Genomic DNA, 16257 nt, shown 5'->3' with positions numbered 1-16257 from the left:
CCCAGCACACCCTGCACACCCCCCAGCACACCCCGCACCCCCGCACCCCCTCACCCCCTGCACACCCCGCGCACCGCCGCAGACGCACGGACCCGCCGGCGCGCTCCACGCGGCGTCCGCGGAACCCGCAGCCTTTGTCCGCAGCAGGTTCGGTCCCCGCGTCCTCCTCTCACCCCTCCCGTCCACGCAACGCCCACAGGAAGCGGGCTCGGGGGAGCGGGCCCGGGAGTCCACCCCGCGGGAACGACCCGCCGCCCGGCGCCTCCTCCAGGGGCCGAGACCGGAGCGGGGCCCCGCCTCCGGGGAGGCCGCAGACGCTTTGCCCCGCGCGCGAGCCGGCCCCGAGACAGGCGCGCGCCCCCCCGAGCCCCCGACGCCGCGCCCCGCCACGCACCGCGGAACTGCTGCAGGGCCACCTCGTGCGCCTTCCCGCCGCCCTGCACCTCCCGCAGGCGGCCCAGCAGCGCCCGGGTCTCCGCGCTCTCGCCGAACGCCGCCAGCGCCGCGCCAACGGCCAGCGCCTCGGCCTCGGCCTCGGCCTCCTCCTCGGGGCCGCCCGCGGCCGGCTCGTCGCTCAGGGCCATCTCGGCGGCCTGCGGACCCGCAGCTCGGACCCCGCCGCAGCGTGAGCGCCGGGGCTGAGGGCCGAGGGAAGAGCAGGCGGCGCCCGCCGAGGCGGCAACGGACGCGGCCCCGCCCCGCGACCTCCGACCCCGCTCGCCGGCCTCGCTACGGAACGCGCCGGCCGCCAAAATACCGCGCGCGGGACGGCGCCGTGCCCGGCTGGGCGCGAGCGGGGGCGGGGCTCAAAGGCTCTGGAAGAGCGCGCCGCGGCCCCCACAGGGCGCGAGTGGAGCCGGGACCGCGCGGCGGCGCCTGAGGCGCGGAGGGCGGGGCGGGACAGGGGGTGGAGCCTGAGGCGCGGGGGGCGGGGCGGGACGGGGTGGTGCCTGGGGCGCGAAGGGCGGGGCGGGACAGGGGATGGGGCCTGAGGCGCGGAGGGAGGGGCGGGACAGGGGATGGGGCCTGAGGCGCGGAGGGAGGGGCGGGACACGGGGTGGAGCCTGAGGCGCGGAGGGCGGGGCGGGACGGGGTGGTGCCTGGGGCGCGGAGGGCGGGGCGGGACAGGGGATGGGGCCTGAGGCGCGGAGGGCGGGGCGGGATAGGGGGTGGGGCCTGAGGCGCGGAGGAAGGGGCGGGACACGGGGTGGAGCCTGAGGCGCGGAGGGCGGGGCGGGACAGGGGATGGGGCCTGAGGCGCGGAGGGCGGGGCGGGACAGGACAGGGGGTGGGGCCTGAGGCGCAGTGGGCGGGGCGGGGCGGGACAGGACAGGGGGTGGGGCCTGAGGCGCAGTGGGCGGGGCGGGACAGGTGGTGGAGCCTGAGGCGCAGAGGGCGGGGCGGGACAGGGGGTAGAGCCTGAGGCGCGGAGGGCGGGGCGGGAAACGGGGTGGAGCCTGGGGGCGGGGCGGGACAGGGGGTGGAGTCTGGGGCGGGGCGGGACAGGGGTGGAGCCTGGGGGCGGGGCGGGACAGGGGGTGGAGCCTGAGGCGCGGCCGGCGGGGCTGCCGGGTGGGGCCGGTGGAAGGCGGAGTTGACGCCGGAGCACGCTGGGCAGGGGCGGGGCTTGAGCACGCGTGGGTTGGCAGGGGGCGGGGCAAGGCCTGAGCACGTGGTCGGGGGCGCGAGGCGAGTCCCGGGACCCACCGCTCAGTGCCGACCGCCCTGTCACCCATTCCAGCCGCGCTGGGACTCGCGGACCCCACGGACCCCGCGCCGAGCCCTGGCGCGCCCCCGAGCGGGAGCAGGGCCCGGAGGCCGCGTTGGGCGCTGCGCCGACTTTGGTCTCGGCGACCGGGTCCGCGTGCGTTTCTCCGGAATCGCCGCAAAAACGTCCGCGCCCGTTCGACTGAAAGCAGCCCCACGCGCGGAGCACGGAGGCGTGGGATGCCAGCCGAGGCCCGCTGTGGACTTTATTGTCCCCCTGCATCTGCGAGGGGGCAGGGAGCAGAGGGAAGGGGGACCGGGACGCGGGCGGGTGAAGGGGGCAGGGGCGGGAGGTAGCGGACTGGGGAACACGGACCGGGACAAGGGGCCGGGGAAGGGCGCAGGGGCGGGGGGCGGGGGGCAGGCGCGGGGTCCGCTACTTGAGCAGCCTCCGCATGGTGCCCAGCGAAGGGCTCCTGTACTCCCGCCCGAAGTGGTTCCAGTGGTTCAGGTAGTTAAAGAGCTGGTAGAGCAGCTGCCGCTGGTCGAAGCCGGGAGCCTTGGGGATCTTCCGGTGGTACGCAGTGAAGAAGGACCTGGGAAAGCCCCCAAACATCAAGGCGATTGCCAGTTCAAACTCGGAATGGCCGTAGAAGGAAGCCGGGTCGTAAATAATGGGCCCCGCGTCGTCCTCAGCCACGTTTCCCGACCAGAGATCCCCATGGAGCAAGGCAGGAACCATCTCCAGGCCGCAGAACAGATCCGGGATCTTCACCTGGGAGAGCAACGGCCGCAGTTAGCGCCGGCCTGGGGGGCCCCGGCCCCATCACCTCCTTCGTGGCCGTAAGGCAGAGGCCCCTGCGAGCCGGCTCCAGTCGGACTCAGCACTGCTTGCCAAGCCCAGACTCCAGGGAGTCCAGCTTTGTCTAACAGGATTTCCTCCTAACTTAGGTCTAGAAGCTGCACATGCTAACGAGTGACTTCCACACGGGAGAACCGCCAAGATCACAGTCTGGTCCATCCGCAGACGGGCACAGTGACGGCCACCGTAGCAAACTCCCTCCACTTTCTTTTTTTTTGAGACGGAGTTTCGCTCTTGTTACCCAGGCTGGAGTGCAATGGCGCGATCTCGGCTCACCGCAACCTCCGCCTCCTGGGTTCAGGCAATTCTCCTGCCTCAGCCTCCTGAGTAGCTGGGATTACAGGCACGCACAACCATGCCCAGCTGATTTTTTGTATTTTTAGTAGAGACGGGGTTTCACCATGTTGACCAGGATGGTCTCGATCTCTTGACCTCGTGATCCACCCACCTCGGCCTCCCAAAGTGCTGGGATTACAGGCTTGAGCCACCGCGCCCGGCCTACTCCCTCCACTTTCATTTCACTTCCCACGTGTGTCTGCAAGCTTTGTCTGTCATGTATTGATTGGTGTCAATCAATCATGGAGACGGAGTCTCACTGTCACCCAGGCCGGAGTGCAGTGGCGCCATCTCGGCTCTCTGCAACCTCCACCTCCCGGGTTCAAGCGATTCTCCTGCCTCAGCCTCCCAGGTAGCTGGGATTTCAGGCACGCACCACCATGCCCGGTTCATTTTCGTATTTTTAGGAGAGACGGGGTTTCACCACATTGGCCAGGCCAGTCTCAAACTCCTGACCTCAAGTGAACCGCCTGCCTCAGTCTCTCAACGTGCTGCAGTTACAGGCGTGAGCCACTGCACCTGGCCGACAGTCACGAGTTGAAATCAGTCACTGGAGCATCCAGTACCCACGTCTTCCCAAGGGAGAGGAATGGGCTGGAGTGGACAAGTGTTACTGACAGTAAGAAAAGTGATCGGGGTCAGCGACACCCTTTACAAGCACCTGCGTTTCACATGAGGAAAGCCTGAGGCTGAACACCTGGCGGCCCAGCAGGGGAGAGGGGCAGGAGCCAAGCCTGTCTTCACTTCTCGCCCCTTCGGCTTCCCGGTCAGGCCGCTGGTCAGGCACTGATGTGCCCCTGACTTGACCCTCTCTGCTCCGGGGCTCGGTTTCACAGAGGACCCCACACAAATGGGGTGGGCTCATGAGAGGACCAGCCCTTGCCCAGAGAAGTCACTGCCGTGCCCACCTGTAGCCGGGACCAGAGTTCTCGTGCCTCTCGGTCAGCATAGTCCTTCTCAATGAGGTCCAGCTGCGCCTGGAGCCGGTGCCGGGCGAAAAAGGTGGGCCAGTCATCCTGCCATTCATTCACCTGGCAACAGGGAAGAGGTGAGGCTGCAGCTGGGAGCCACGTGCTGCCTAAACCGTGGAGGGGCCGTTAAGCACACCGCGGACGGCTAGTCAGCCAGCAGAGGAGGCGAGACGGAAACACAGAACAACCCAGAAGAAGGCAGGTAAAGAGGGAGGAGGGAGCGAAGGGCGGATGAGACAAACCGAAAGATGACAGACTCAAACCTCAGCATATGACAGCGAACATGACTGTCAAAAACAAACACTCCAGGTAAATGACAGATTGGCAGGTGGGAAAAATAAAGCAAAAGCCAACACGTCATGTGCAAAAATGCATCGTCTATGAAAAAAATAGCTTAAAAGGATGGAAAAGGCCGGGCGCGGCGGCTCACGCCTGTCATCCCAGCACTTTGGGAGGCCGAGGCGGGTGGATCACGAGGTCAAGAGATCGAGACCATCCTGGTCAACATGGTGAAACCCCGTCTCTACTAAAAATACAAAAAATTAGCTGGACATGGCGGCGCGTGCCTGTAATCCCAGCTACTCAGGAGGCTGAGGCAGGAGAATTGCCTGAACCCAGGAGGCGGAGGTTGCGGTGAGCCGAGATCGCGCCATTGCACTCCAGCCTGGGTGACAAGAGCGAAACTCCATCTCAAAAAAAAAAAAAAAAGGATGGAAAAGATACACCACGCTAACACCAGTCAAAAGAAAGCCGGAGTGGCTGCATTAATACAAGACAAAGTGGATTTCAGAGCAAAGAAAATCGTATAGTCATTTCACAAAGGGAGTTGACTGACATGCATAATAATCCCAAATGCCTACACCTCTAATGTCACAGCCCCAAAATACATGAAACTGAGGGCTGCAGGATAAATAGATAAATCCCATCTCCTGCTGTGGACTGAATGGTGCCCCAGCCCATTCCTACATGGAAGCCCTAACCCTATTACAGCTGTATTGGAGGAAGGGCCTCTAGGAGGTAATGAGGGTTAAATAAAATCATAAGGGGCCGGGCGTGGTGGCTCAAGCCTGTAATCCCAGCACTTTGGGAGGCCGAGGCGGGTGGATCACGAGGTCGAGAGATCGAGACCATCCTGGTCAACATGGTGAAACCCCGTCTCTACTAAAAATACAAAAAACTAGCTGGGCGTGGTGGCATGTGCCTGTAATCCCAGCTACTCAGGAGGCTGAGGCAGGAGAATTGCCTGAACCCAGGAGGCGGAGGTTGTGGTGAGCCGAGATCACGCCATTGCACTCCAGCCTGGGTAACAAGAGCGAAACTCCGTCTCAAAAAAAAAATAATAAAATAATAAAATAAAATAAAATAAAATCATAAGGGTGAATTATTAATCCAGTAGGATTATGAGGCCTATGAGAAGGGAAATAGAGAAAGATTTTTCTCCCTGCACACAAATCTCAATAAATTGAATTTAAGCATGCAAAGTAAAATGAAATTCAATCATAAATGAATAGGAAAATCTCTGGGAATTCCTCAAATATTTGAAAGCTAAATAACACACTTCTGAAATCTGTGTAAGGAAGACTTCTAAAGGGAAATTAGAAAGTGTTTTCAATTGAGTGAAAGCAAAAACACAACTTATAATTTGTGAGATGCCACTGAAGCAATACTTACGGGGAAAAGCATAGCCCTAAAGGTCTGTGTGAGCAAAGATCTCAAAGTAATGACCTCAGCCTCTACCTTAACCAACCAGAAAAAGAAGAGCACATTAAACTTAATGTAAGCAGAAAAAATGAAATAATAAATAATTTATCTAAAATCAGTGAAATAGAAGTTAGAAAAATGAGAAAATTAACGTGCAAAAAGTTGGTCCTTTGAGGCGGTCAGTAAAATTGATAAACAAAACACCTCACTGGGCTGACAGATACATTACCCGTGTCGGGAATGAGAGAGGTGACATCAATACACAGTTTACAGATATTAAAAGGAATAAAAAGGGCCAGGCACAGTGGCTCACACCTGTGATCCCAGCACTTTGGGAGGCCAAGGCAGGCAGTGCCTGAGGTCAGGACTTCTAGACCAGCCTGGGCAACATGATGAAACCCTGTCTCTATTAAAAAATACAAAAAACAGGCTGGGTGCGGTGGCTCAACCCTGTAATCCCAGCACTTTGGGAGGCCGAGGCGGGTGGATCACGAGGTCAAGAGATCGAGACCATCCTGGTCAACATGGTGAAACCCCGTCTCTACTAAAAATACAAAAATTAGCCGGGCGTGGTGGCGCGTGCCTGTAATCCCAGCTACTCAGGAGGCTGAGGCAGGAGAATCGCTTGAACCCAGGAGGCAGAGGCTGCACTGAGCCAAGATCATGCCATTGCACTCCAGCCTGCTCAACAGAGCGAAACTCCATTTCAAAAAAAAAAAAAGATAAAAAGGATATTTTTTTTTTCTTTTTGAGACTGAGTTTTGTTCTTGTTGCCCAGACTCAGAATGGAGTGCAGTGCTGCAGCCTCAGCTCACTGCAACCTCCCCACCTCCCAGGTTCAACTGTTTCCCCTGCCTCAGCCTCCTGAGTAGCTGGGACTACAGGCGTCTGCCACCCCGCCTGACTAGTTTTTTGTATCTTTAGTAGAGACAGGGTTTCACTTGCTGAATTACAGGCGTGAGCCACTGCACCAGGCCAAGTTTGGTAGTTTCTTTTTTTTTTTTTTTTTTGAGATGGAGTTTTTTCACTCTTGTCACCCAGGCTGGAGTGCAATGGCGCGATCTCGGCTCACCGCAACCTCCGCCTCCTGGGCTCAGGCAATTCTCCCGCCTCAGCCTCCTGAGTAGCTGGGATTACAGGCACGCACCACCATGCCCAGCTAATTTTTTGTATTTTTGGTAGAGACAGGGTTTCACCATGTTGACCACGTTGGTCTCGATCTCTTGACCTCGTGATCCACCCGCCTTGGCCTCCCAAAGTGCTGGGATTACAGGCTTGAGCCACCGCGCCCGGCCATGTTTGGTAGTTTCTTAAAGAGTTAAGTATGAATCCACCATATGACACAGTCATTCCCACCATAAGTATTTATCTAAGGTAAGTGGAAGCATTTGTGCAAAGATCTGTACACAAAGGTTCACAGCAGCTTTATTTGTATAACCAAAAGCTGGAAATGGCCTGGAAGTCCATCCACATATGGATGGATAAACAGGCTGTGTAATATCCATACCGTGGGGTGGACTTTTCATACATGTACCGTGGATGTGTGTCAAGGATGAACATCCAAAGATTTCAGACATGGATAAATGTCAGAATGATTTTGCCGAGTGAAAGCAGCCAGACGAAAAGACTGCATGCCATACGATTCTCTTTATATTAAATTCCACAGGATGCAAACTAATCCACAGTGACAGCAAACGAGTGGCTGCCCAGGCGCAGGGTCATCAGTATACTCACCTTGACTGTGGCAAGAGGTTCACAGGTACAAACATGTCAAAATGCACCAAATTATGTGTTTTAAATAGGTGCAGTTTACGTCAATTACACCTCGAAATAGAGAAAAATGCAAAGCTTATTTTGTACAAAGAGTTATTTTGTAAAACTCAGGGGAGTTTTACAGGGAGGACCACCCTGGTCGCGGGCCCACACCATCAGGCTCTCCCTGCACGTAGGTGCTGTGGTGACTCAGCCTGGGGCTCACCCCCAGGTGCTGTGTACACCTCAAGAGCAGGATGGAGCCGGGCGCGGTGGCTCAAGCCTGTAATCCCAGCACTTTGGGAGGCCGAGGCGGGTGGATCACAAGGTCAAGAGATCGAGACCATCCTGGTCAACATGGTGAAACCCCGTCTCTACTAAAAATACAAAAAATCAGCTGGGCATGGTGGCTCGTGCCTGTAATCCCAGCTACTCAGGAGGCTGAGGCAGGAGAATTGCCTGAACCCGGGAGGCGGAGGTTGCGGTGAGCCGAGATCGCGCCATTGCACTCCGGCCTGGGTAACAAGAGCGAAACTCCGTCTCAAAAAAAAAAAAAAAAAAAAAAAGCAGGATGGAAAGTCCCCCTCCCCACAGCCTGGCTGTCAGACCCCAGCTCAGATGGGCACCCTGCCGCCTCCCTTCATTTCCCATGTGTCTGCCCAAGTACCTGGCGTCTGAGCTCTGTCCTCTCTTGGGAAGACGCCCAGGGCTAGTGCTGGGAGCAGGGGACCAGCATGGGCCATCCCAGTCCCGCTACCTGAACAGAGGGGCTGTGATCCAGCGGCCCAGGAAAGGTGCCCCCAGGGTGCACAGCTGGTCCCAGTGGCCAGGCCTCCCCTTCACAGAGGGGCAGGCAGGGCTGTGTCTTGGTCAGGCCTGTGCTCTGGAGCCAGACTGAGAACCAAAGCCCAGCTGCCCCATGACGAGCTCCACGGTCCCGGGAGTGTCACCCTGCACATCAGCTTCCTCGTCTATAACACGGATCAATGACACCACCTGCCTGGTTACCTGCTAGGGCTGGTGGGTGAGTTGAGTCCGATGAAGCACTTTGAGCACTGCCTGGTATGTGTCAGCATACGGAGCAGGCGGCCATCAGTGCAGCCGACACGGCTGGTGGCCCCAGCGGGCCTCGGTGCCTCCGGTGTCTGAGGAGCCCACTGCTCAGCATTGCCCCCAAATGGAGGCCGCACACACTCCCCAGGACCCACTCAGCCCTCCCAAGGAGTGGGAAGCCTCCAGAACCTGGTGCTGTCCAGGGCACAACGGGCAGGATGCAGGGCAGGTGTCTTCCCTAGCCCCTCACCCTTCCTAGCCAGGGGACAGCTGATCTGAGGTGGCTCCTTGATCCTGGAGTCCAAAAGGGGCGTTGAGGGGCCACCTGTGCTCCAAACAGCAGCCGCCTTCTCATCTGCTTCACACACAGAAGCTCTGGGTAAGATTTCACTTCATTTCTTTGAAACACCACTCTGCTGGGGAGCCAAGTCCCACAGACCCCACACTTGCAGCCCTTGACCTCAGCATCCACAGCTCACCTGACGATGAAGGCAGTGCTGCTCACTGACTCTAGGCAGCTGTGTGACCCCAGGGGAACCCACCGTGGCTGAGATCTCGGGGGTCTTGGTAAATCTGGCAGACTCCATGTGCAGTTCTAGTGAGCCCAGATATGACTGCCTGTTGGCTGGGAACCCTAAATCTGCTTGGGCGTCATGAGGATCTTGCCCCAAGTGGCCTCCAGCTGGGAGAATCTCCCTCCACCCACACCAGGGAGAGCTTGGTCATTATCCCCAGAGACCCAACTAGTCAGGACAGGCTTTGATGAGGGCACAGATTGGAAAGCATCCTCTCTTCAGGAAGCAGTAACTTTAAACCGGACTAGGTCTTATGTAATGGACACTGTGTCCCTAATGAAGCCAAAATATGGTCCCATAATGGCTTCTTTGAGGGAAGCATAGGGCAGGTGGGCTGTCCAGAGCCTTCTTTGGAATTTCACAGGTTTCAGAGATGTTGGTTCAAGAGGCCTCGATATTATTCAGCCGTAAAAAGGAATACATAAGCAAAAATGTGGCCTAGCCATACAATGTAATATCATTCGGCCATAAGAGAATAGCATTCTAATACCTGCTACAACACGGAAGAACCCTGAAACACAGTGCCTAGTGAAAGAAGCCAGGCACAAAAGGTCACATTTTATGTGATTCCACTCATATGAAATGTCCAGAATAGGTCAATTCGAAGAGACAGAAGGGACATTAGAGGCTGCCAGGGAAGGGGACAGAGCGGGTGACTGCTAATGGGTTCTGTTTCAGGGTACTGAAGATGTTCTGGAATTAAACAGCGGTGATGTTTGCACACCCTTGTGAATGTACTGAAACCAATTAATTCTACCCTTTAAAATGGTGGGTCTTATGTGAATTATATCAAAATTGTCTCTGAATAAATAATAATTTGTAAAGGCCTCAGGGAGGAGCTGAGTAATCAGGACTTAATCCCTGACTTTGCACACTACCTGTCACCCACTGTCTCCAGTCCCTCATACTCATCAGGAGCCTTGTGCAACACAACCTTTGCACTCGAGGCTGCCTCTGCTTGGAATGCCAATCTGCCTGCCTCAGCATGTCCCATGAGCCTGCTCAGCTCAGCTCAGTGACCCTCAGCATCTGCTCTCCCCATTCCAGATATCACAGCTTGTACTCTGCTTTCAGAAATCAGGTAGTCAATCTTACTAGTGCCTAGTGGACTGCATTCTGTCACATATAAAGAGTGGGTGACCAGCATTAGAGCATCAGGGAACACCCTCACCCAGGCACTCACCTGTGGGATGAAGCCGCAGCATGTCACCGTGTGGAAGCCGAACTTGGTCACATACTGAGGCTCAGCACCCTCACTTCTTCGACCTGTTGACAGAGATCCTTGCCCTGAAGGAGTCGTTTGTCTTTCTCTTAAATGCCAGACCTCAGCATAGCATCAGTACAAGCCTGGGCTGCACATGCTACAATATGGGTGGTCTGAGGATATACTACATACATAGCAATTAGTCAACATATGGATCTGCCAGGACACTCCTACCTCAAGCACACTGGACAGCAAGGCTGGGTATAAAAGGGGTGGTTATTACCTCAAGCACACCAGACAGGAGGGCTGGGTGTAAAAGGGGTAATGTGCCAATTCTACTAGCTTATCAGCTCCATCAAAATTCTTATTTAATAATCTCGTTTTCATACTGTAGTGTAAAGGGAGATGGTATACAACTCAGCCTATTATTGAAATGCCACCAAGAAGTACTATGAGCACCAATCTAGGATAGACAATGTGGCTGGGTCAAGGGTATCCAAAAGCAATCTGAACATACCCACTGTGTTCTCCTCCTTCTTCAGCTTCTCCCTGAGCTTCTGGTTGTAAAGGTGCAAATCTGCCATCTGGTCTCCAAGTTTTGATGCTTGACTGAGGAAAGAAGAAATGCAGCTAATTAAAATAACAAATAAAAAATAACATCACCCAGTTTGTTCCATTTTGAGAAATGTTTTAAATACATTAAAAACTACTCTCCACTCTTGGCCAGGCACAGTGGCTCACACCTATAATCCTAGCACTTTCAGAGGCCAAGGCAGGCAGATCACAAGGTCAGGAGATCAAGACCATCCTGGCCAACATGGTGAAACCCCGTTTCTAGTAAAAATACAAAAATTAGCTGGGTGAGGTGGCATGCATCTGTAATCCCAGCTACTCAGGAGGCTGAGGCAGGAGAATTGCTTGAACCCAGGAGGCGGAGGTTGCAGTGAGCCAAGATGATGCCATTTCACTCCAGCCTGGGCAACAGAGCAAGACTATGTCTCTGAAAAAACATAAGATAAAAATAAAGTACAAAGCAAATGACAGGTTCAAATATACTTATTTTGGCGAGGTGTGGTGGCTCATGCCTGTACTACCAGCACTTTGGGAGCCCAAAGTGCGTGGATCCCTTGAGATCAGGAGTTTAAGACCAGCCTGGCCAACATGGTGAAACTCCATCTCTACTAAAAATATAAAAATTAGCCAGGTGTGGTGGCAGTCACCTGCAATCCCAGCTACTCAGGAAGCTGAGGTGGGAGAATCACTTGAACCCTGGAGGCAGAGGTTGCAGTGAGCTGAGATTGTGCCACTGCACTCTAGCCTGGGCAACTGAGTGAGACTGTGTTTCAAAAAAAAAAAAAAAAGGGGCCGGGCGCGGTGGCTCAAGCCTGTAATCCCAGCACTTTGGGAGGCCGAGGCGGGTGGATCACAAGGTCGAGAGATCGAGACCATCTTGGTCAACATGGTGAAACCTCGTCTCTACTAAAAATACAAAAAATTAGCTGGGCATGGTGGCGCATGCCTGAAATCCCAGCTACTCAGGAGGCTGAGGCAGGAGAATTGCCTGAACCCGGGAGGCGGAGGTTGTGGTGAGCCGAGATCACGCCATTGCACTCCGGCCTGGGTAACAAGAGCGAAACTCCGTCTCAAAAAAAAAAAAAAAAAAAAAAACTTATTTTATACAGCCTCATTACAGCCAAACTAATCTTTAAAAAACAGTCACATACCAGAAAGCAGCAACTTTTTATCTGCATGGAGAATGTCAGGGTGGAACTCCTGGCCCTGCCTCTGATAACTGGGCAGTTGTGTGGGCCGCTCAGCCAGAGGCTGCTCCCTGACTCTCTGCCTCCCTCCCCGTCTCTGTCCCTATCTCTGTCTCTCTGTGTCTCTCTGTCTCTCTCTGCCGGCACGCACGTGTGCATATGGGTCTCTCACACACACTCACCTGCTCAAGCTCTTCATCTTCAAATGCTCCATCACAAAGGCGGCCCCACCGCCTGGCAAGTCGATGACCTTCATGGGCCTCGGCACTCGCACCAGGCCTGTGCTCCGGAGGGCCTCCAGGCTCGCCACCTCCCCCTCAAACATCTGCCGGGCCTGCATCCAGAACAGCCATGAGCCTCGTCAGCCTTGTTGACTCAGCCAGGGCCTCTGCTCACCAGGCCCTTGATGGAAGCCACCACGTGGGAACCACAAGGACCTTCAGTCTCTGATACCAGCTGGGAGCTGGCATCCACCACGGAGGGCAGAGTGCAGAGGGGCCCCCGTTGCAGAGGAGAGGCTGCAAAGCTGAGTCTGAGCCTGGGGCCTGAGGGGTGTGGGGTCTGCAGGCTGCTGTGAGAGGAGGAAGCACAGGCCACGGGGGGCTGCCATGGAGCGCTGTGGACGTGGGGAGGTGTGAGTTAACTGAGGGTCCAGAGCTGGACTCCCGGGTCACCCAGCTTCCTTGCTGCCTCTTAGGGTGTGGCAGCCATAGCAGAGCTGTGGAGCTGACCTGGGCACACACTTTGGGCAGGGATGAAGGGGGCTGGGCCCATCCTCCAATTGACACGCACCCAGCAGGGGCTGGGAAGCTAAAAGGCACCGAACACCCTGCCTGCCCCCAGCACCTCCCATGAGACCGGGCCTTCCTGTTTCTGAAATACCCCCACTAACATCCCAATTTTGAGTTAGGTGAACTCCCGCCTTATGTACGCTACACATTGGTTGAAATGCATTGATCAGTGTGGTCTGTGAATACCTTGGCCTCTAGAATTGCATATTAGTTTGTTTTGAGACAGAGTCTCACTCTGTTACCCAGGCTGCAGTGCAATGTCGTGATCTCAGCTCACTGCAGCCTCCACCTCTTGAGTTCAAATGATTCTCCTGCCTCAGTCCCCCCGAGTATCTGGAATTACAGGCACCTGCCACCACACCCCGCTGTTTTTTTGTATTTTTACTAGAGATGGGGTTTCACCAGGTTGGCCAGGCTGTCTAGATCTCCTGGCCTCATGTGATCTGCCTGCCTCGGCCTCCCAAAGTGTAGGATTGCATGTTTTAAAAAATCAAACCTCATGAATGAGACCAAAGCATCTACTGTCACACAGGAAAAGAACATCCTTGACTTCAAAGTACCCCAGGGGACGCCAGGTACAGCCTCCCCAGCCTGGCAGCCCATGCCAGCCTGAACCTCGGGTGAGTGTGAGCGTCCACAGCTGGGAGGGCAGCGGCACACCCCAGCCCTGCTCCCAGGTCCAGGCAGAGGACTCCTGGGCTTCGGGCTGCTAAGCCCCAGGGGTCCCAGCGTCACCAGCTCTCGTGCATGGACTGAGCACCTACTGTGTGCAGGGCCTTCGCGGGGTGGAAGGAAAGGCGGGGTCTCACCCTGCAGAGCTTTCAGGACCAGCTGAGTAAGTTTCCCAGGCCCTGTGGGAAGCCTGAAGCAAAAACTGCTTCACAGTGAGTGGGACTCCTCACTTTGACGGGTTCGGGTCCTGAGCCAGCAGAGCAGGAGACACGGGAGGATCCAATCCCACGCCCGGGCTGGGTTCCTCCTGCCAGCACTTCCCACCAGGACCCGTGCAGCCCCTCAGAGCCTCCCCCACCAGAGCGGCAGAGCCTCCTGAGCCCGCTCGGGCCGGGAGGGTGCCCAGGCCTGCCTTTCCCGGCCCGCCTGCTCTCAAGGCTTAAGCTAACTTTCTACACCTGTGCTAACATTTTCCACACTTTTTTTTTTTTTTTTGAGGCGACCTCCGCCTCCTGGGTTCAAGTAATTCTTCTGCCTCAGCCTCAGAGTGGCTGGGACTACAGGCGCGTGCTACCATGCCCGGCTAATTTTTGTATTTTTAGTAGAGACAGGGTTTCACCATGTTGACCAGGCTGGTCTTGAACTCCAGACCTCATGATCCGCCTGCCTCGGCCTCCCAAAGTGCTGGGATTACAGGCGTGAGCCACCGCCCGGCCCATACATTCTTTTTTTTTTTTTTTTTTTTTTTTTTTTTTTTTGAGACGGAGTTTCGCTCTTGCTACCCAGGCTGGAGTGCAATGGCGCGATCTCGGCTCACCGCAACCTCCGCCTCCTGGGCTCAGGCAATTCTCCTGCCTCAGCTTCCTAAGTAGCTGGGATTACAGGCACGCGCCACCATGCCCAGCTAATTTTTGTATTTTTAGTAGAGACGGGGTTTCACCACGTTGACCAGGATGGTCTCGATCTCTCGACCTCGTGATCCACCCGCCTCGGCCTCCCAAAGTGCTGGGATTACAGGCTTGAGCCACCGCGCCCGGCCTTTTTTTTTTTTTTTTTTTTTTTTTTTTTTGAGATGGAGTTTCACTCTTGTTACCCAGGCTGGAGTGCAATGGCGCGATCTCGGCTCACCGCAACCTCCACCTCCTGGGTTCAGGCAATTCTCCTGCCTCAGCCTCCTGAGTAGCTGGGATTACAGGCACGCGCCACCATGCCCAGCTAATTTTTTGTATTTTTCGTAGAGACGGGGTTTCACCATGTTGACCAGGATGGTCTCGATCTCTTGACCTTGTGATCCACCCACCTCGGCCTCCCAAAGTGCTGGGATTACAGGCGTGAGCCACCGCGCCCGGCCCATACATTCTTAAACAGAAATACTTTCAGCAGGAGATAGAAACCCGGGCTAAACACAGGCAAAGCCTGTGGGAAGGAGAACGCTGGCCTGGCCTCCTCGCAGGGTCCAGCCACGTCTCCGCTTTGTCTCCACTGCCAGGGCCGTGGGCTGAGGGGGGCGGCCCAGAGCTGGGCCCGGGACCCCAAGCCTCACCTCCCTGCATGCTTGATGGATAGAAAAATTAAAACCACCCCCAGAAGCCTGTGCGGTGTGCATGGAGGCCAAAGGAAGGCAGTGGCGGTGCCGAAACCTTCAGAGGACGCTGGAGCCGCGCTCCCCGCAGGTGCCGCCCCCAGCGCCGCGGCGGACCCCACCAGGCCCAGCCCTGGGAAATGCGCCCGCCCGGCCCCTCCGCCTCCCCAGGCGGCGCAGAGCCCCGCGGAGCCCACGGGCCAGCACCTGCGTCCTGCGGTTGACTTTGACGAACACCGGGCCTGCGTCCGTGTCGTAGGCTCGGCCCTCGCTGATGCAGCCGCCGCCGGGGCTGCCGAAGGCCCGCAGGGTCGCGGTGCGCAGCTCGGCGCGCAGCAGCTGCTCCATGGGCGCGGGACTCGGGGCTCGCCGCTGGGAAGCGCTGGCCCAGGCGCTGCGGGGCGGGGCGGGGACCGCGCGGCGCGTGACCCCGGGCGGCGGGAGGGAGGGGCGGCCTCCGGCGGGATCTCCGCGCGCTCCCCGCGTCGGTCCTGCTCCGGCTCGCGCCCGCACCCGGCGCCCCCTCGGCCCTGCGCCCGGGATGCGGGGAAAGGAGCCGGGGGTCGGCGCAGCTCCGCGGGCGCTGGGACTGAGCTCCCTGCAGGGACCCGGAACGCCTCCCACGCGGCGGACGCACGTCCGTCCCTCGCCCGGGCGCGGGTCACAGGCCTGGCCGGCTTCCCACGCTGCAGACAGGCCGGGCCCAGCGGCCGGTGAGGACTACGTGGGGTTTGCTCACGGGGCGGGAGGGGGGCAGGTGCCAGCCGGAGGGACGGCTGCCGTGGGGCTCTGATGGCGCGCGCTGACCCGGCCCCGCGGGGGGCCCCGGACTCCAGGACATCCTGGGAAAGGGATTCAGACACGGGAAGGCCCATGCGCGCGCAGGCACACAGGGACACACGCGTGCACACGAACAGGCGCACCCGAGCCCAGTCCGTGCTGCAGTCATTGGACAAGAGGTTTTGTTTTTAAGAGATGGAGTCTCGTCCCGTCGTCCAGGCTGGGGTGCGGCGGCGCAATCTCGTCTCACTGAAACCTGCGCCTCCCGGGTTCAAGCGATTCTCCTGCCTCAGCCTCCTGAGTAGCTCGGATTACAGGCGAGCGCCACCATGCCCGGCTACATTCTGTAGTTTTAGGAGAGGTGGGTTTCCCCACGTCGGTCAGGCTGCACTCGAACTCCCGACCTCAGGTGATCCGCCTGCCTCAGCCTCCCACAGCGCTGGGATTACAGGTGTGAGCCACTGCACCCCACCTGAAGTGTTTCAGGACCAGATCATGGGGGCCCCTTCCA

General features: G+C 57.3%; 2 protein-coding genes across 4 annotated transcripts in view; both read right to left on the bottom strand.

The window, feature by feature from the left end:
* TBCD (tubulin folding cofactor D) overlaps positions 1–705 on the bottom strand; it is a 205699-nt gene extending 204994 nt beyond the window's left edge. The window contains exon 1 of one of the 2 annotated variants that reach the window (XM_074389091.1): positions 395–705. In XM_074389091.1, coding sequence (XP_074245192.1) covers positions 395–584 — 190 coding nt within the window. In that variant the 5' untranslated portion in view covers positions 585–705. The remainder of the gene's footprint in view (positions 1–394) is intronic. The other variant, XM_039476649.2, reaches the window with a different exon arrangement.
* Positions 706–1904: 1199 nt separating this feature from the next.
* On the bottom strand, positions 1905–15697 carry FN3K (fructosamine 3 kinase). 2 transcript variants are annotated; one of them, XM_039476745.2, is made up of 6 exons: positions 15174–15653; positions 12104–12255; positions 10679–10770; positions 10141–10223; positions 3814–3936; positions 1905–2482 (listed from the first exon to the last, which is right to left on the bottom strand). In XM_039476745.2, exons 1-6 carry the CDS (start codon positions 15312–15314, stop codon positions 2144–2146), a joined length of 930 nt encoding a protein of 309 aa, XP_039332679.1. In that variant the 5' UTR covers positions 15315–15653; the 3' UTR covers positions 1905–2143. The 2 variants fall into 2 exon arrangements, with proteins under 2 accessions (XP_039332679.1, XP_039332680.1); XM_039476746.2 differs by lacking the exon at positions 3814–3936 and having other exon boundaries at positions 15174–15697.
* Between the last annotated feature and the right edge of the window lie 560 nt (positions 15698–16257).

Source organism: Saimiri boliviensis, chromosome 17 (genome assembly GCF_048565385.1).
Source record: "Saimiri boliviensis isolate mSaiBol1 chromosome 17, mSaiBol1.pri, whole genome shotgun sequence".
In the NCBI taxonomy this organism is placed as follows: domain Eukaryota; kingdom Metazoa; phylum Chordata; class Mammalia; order Primates; family Cebidae; genus Saimiri; species Saimiri boliviensis.
The sequence above is the reverse complement of the archived record's forward strand: the minus strand, read 5'-3'. Positions and strand labels throughout refer to the sequence as shown.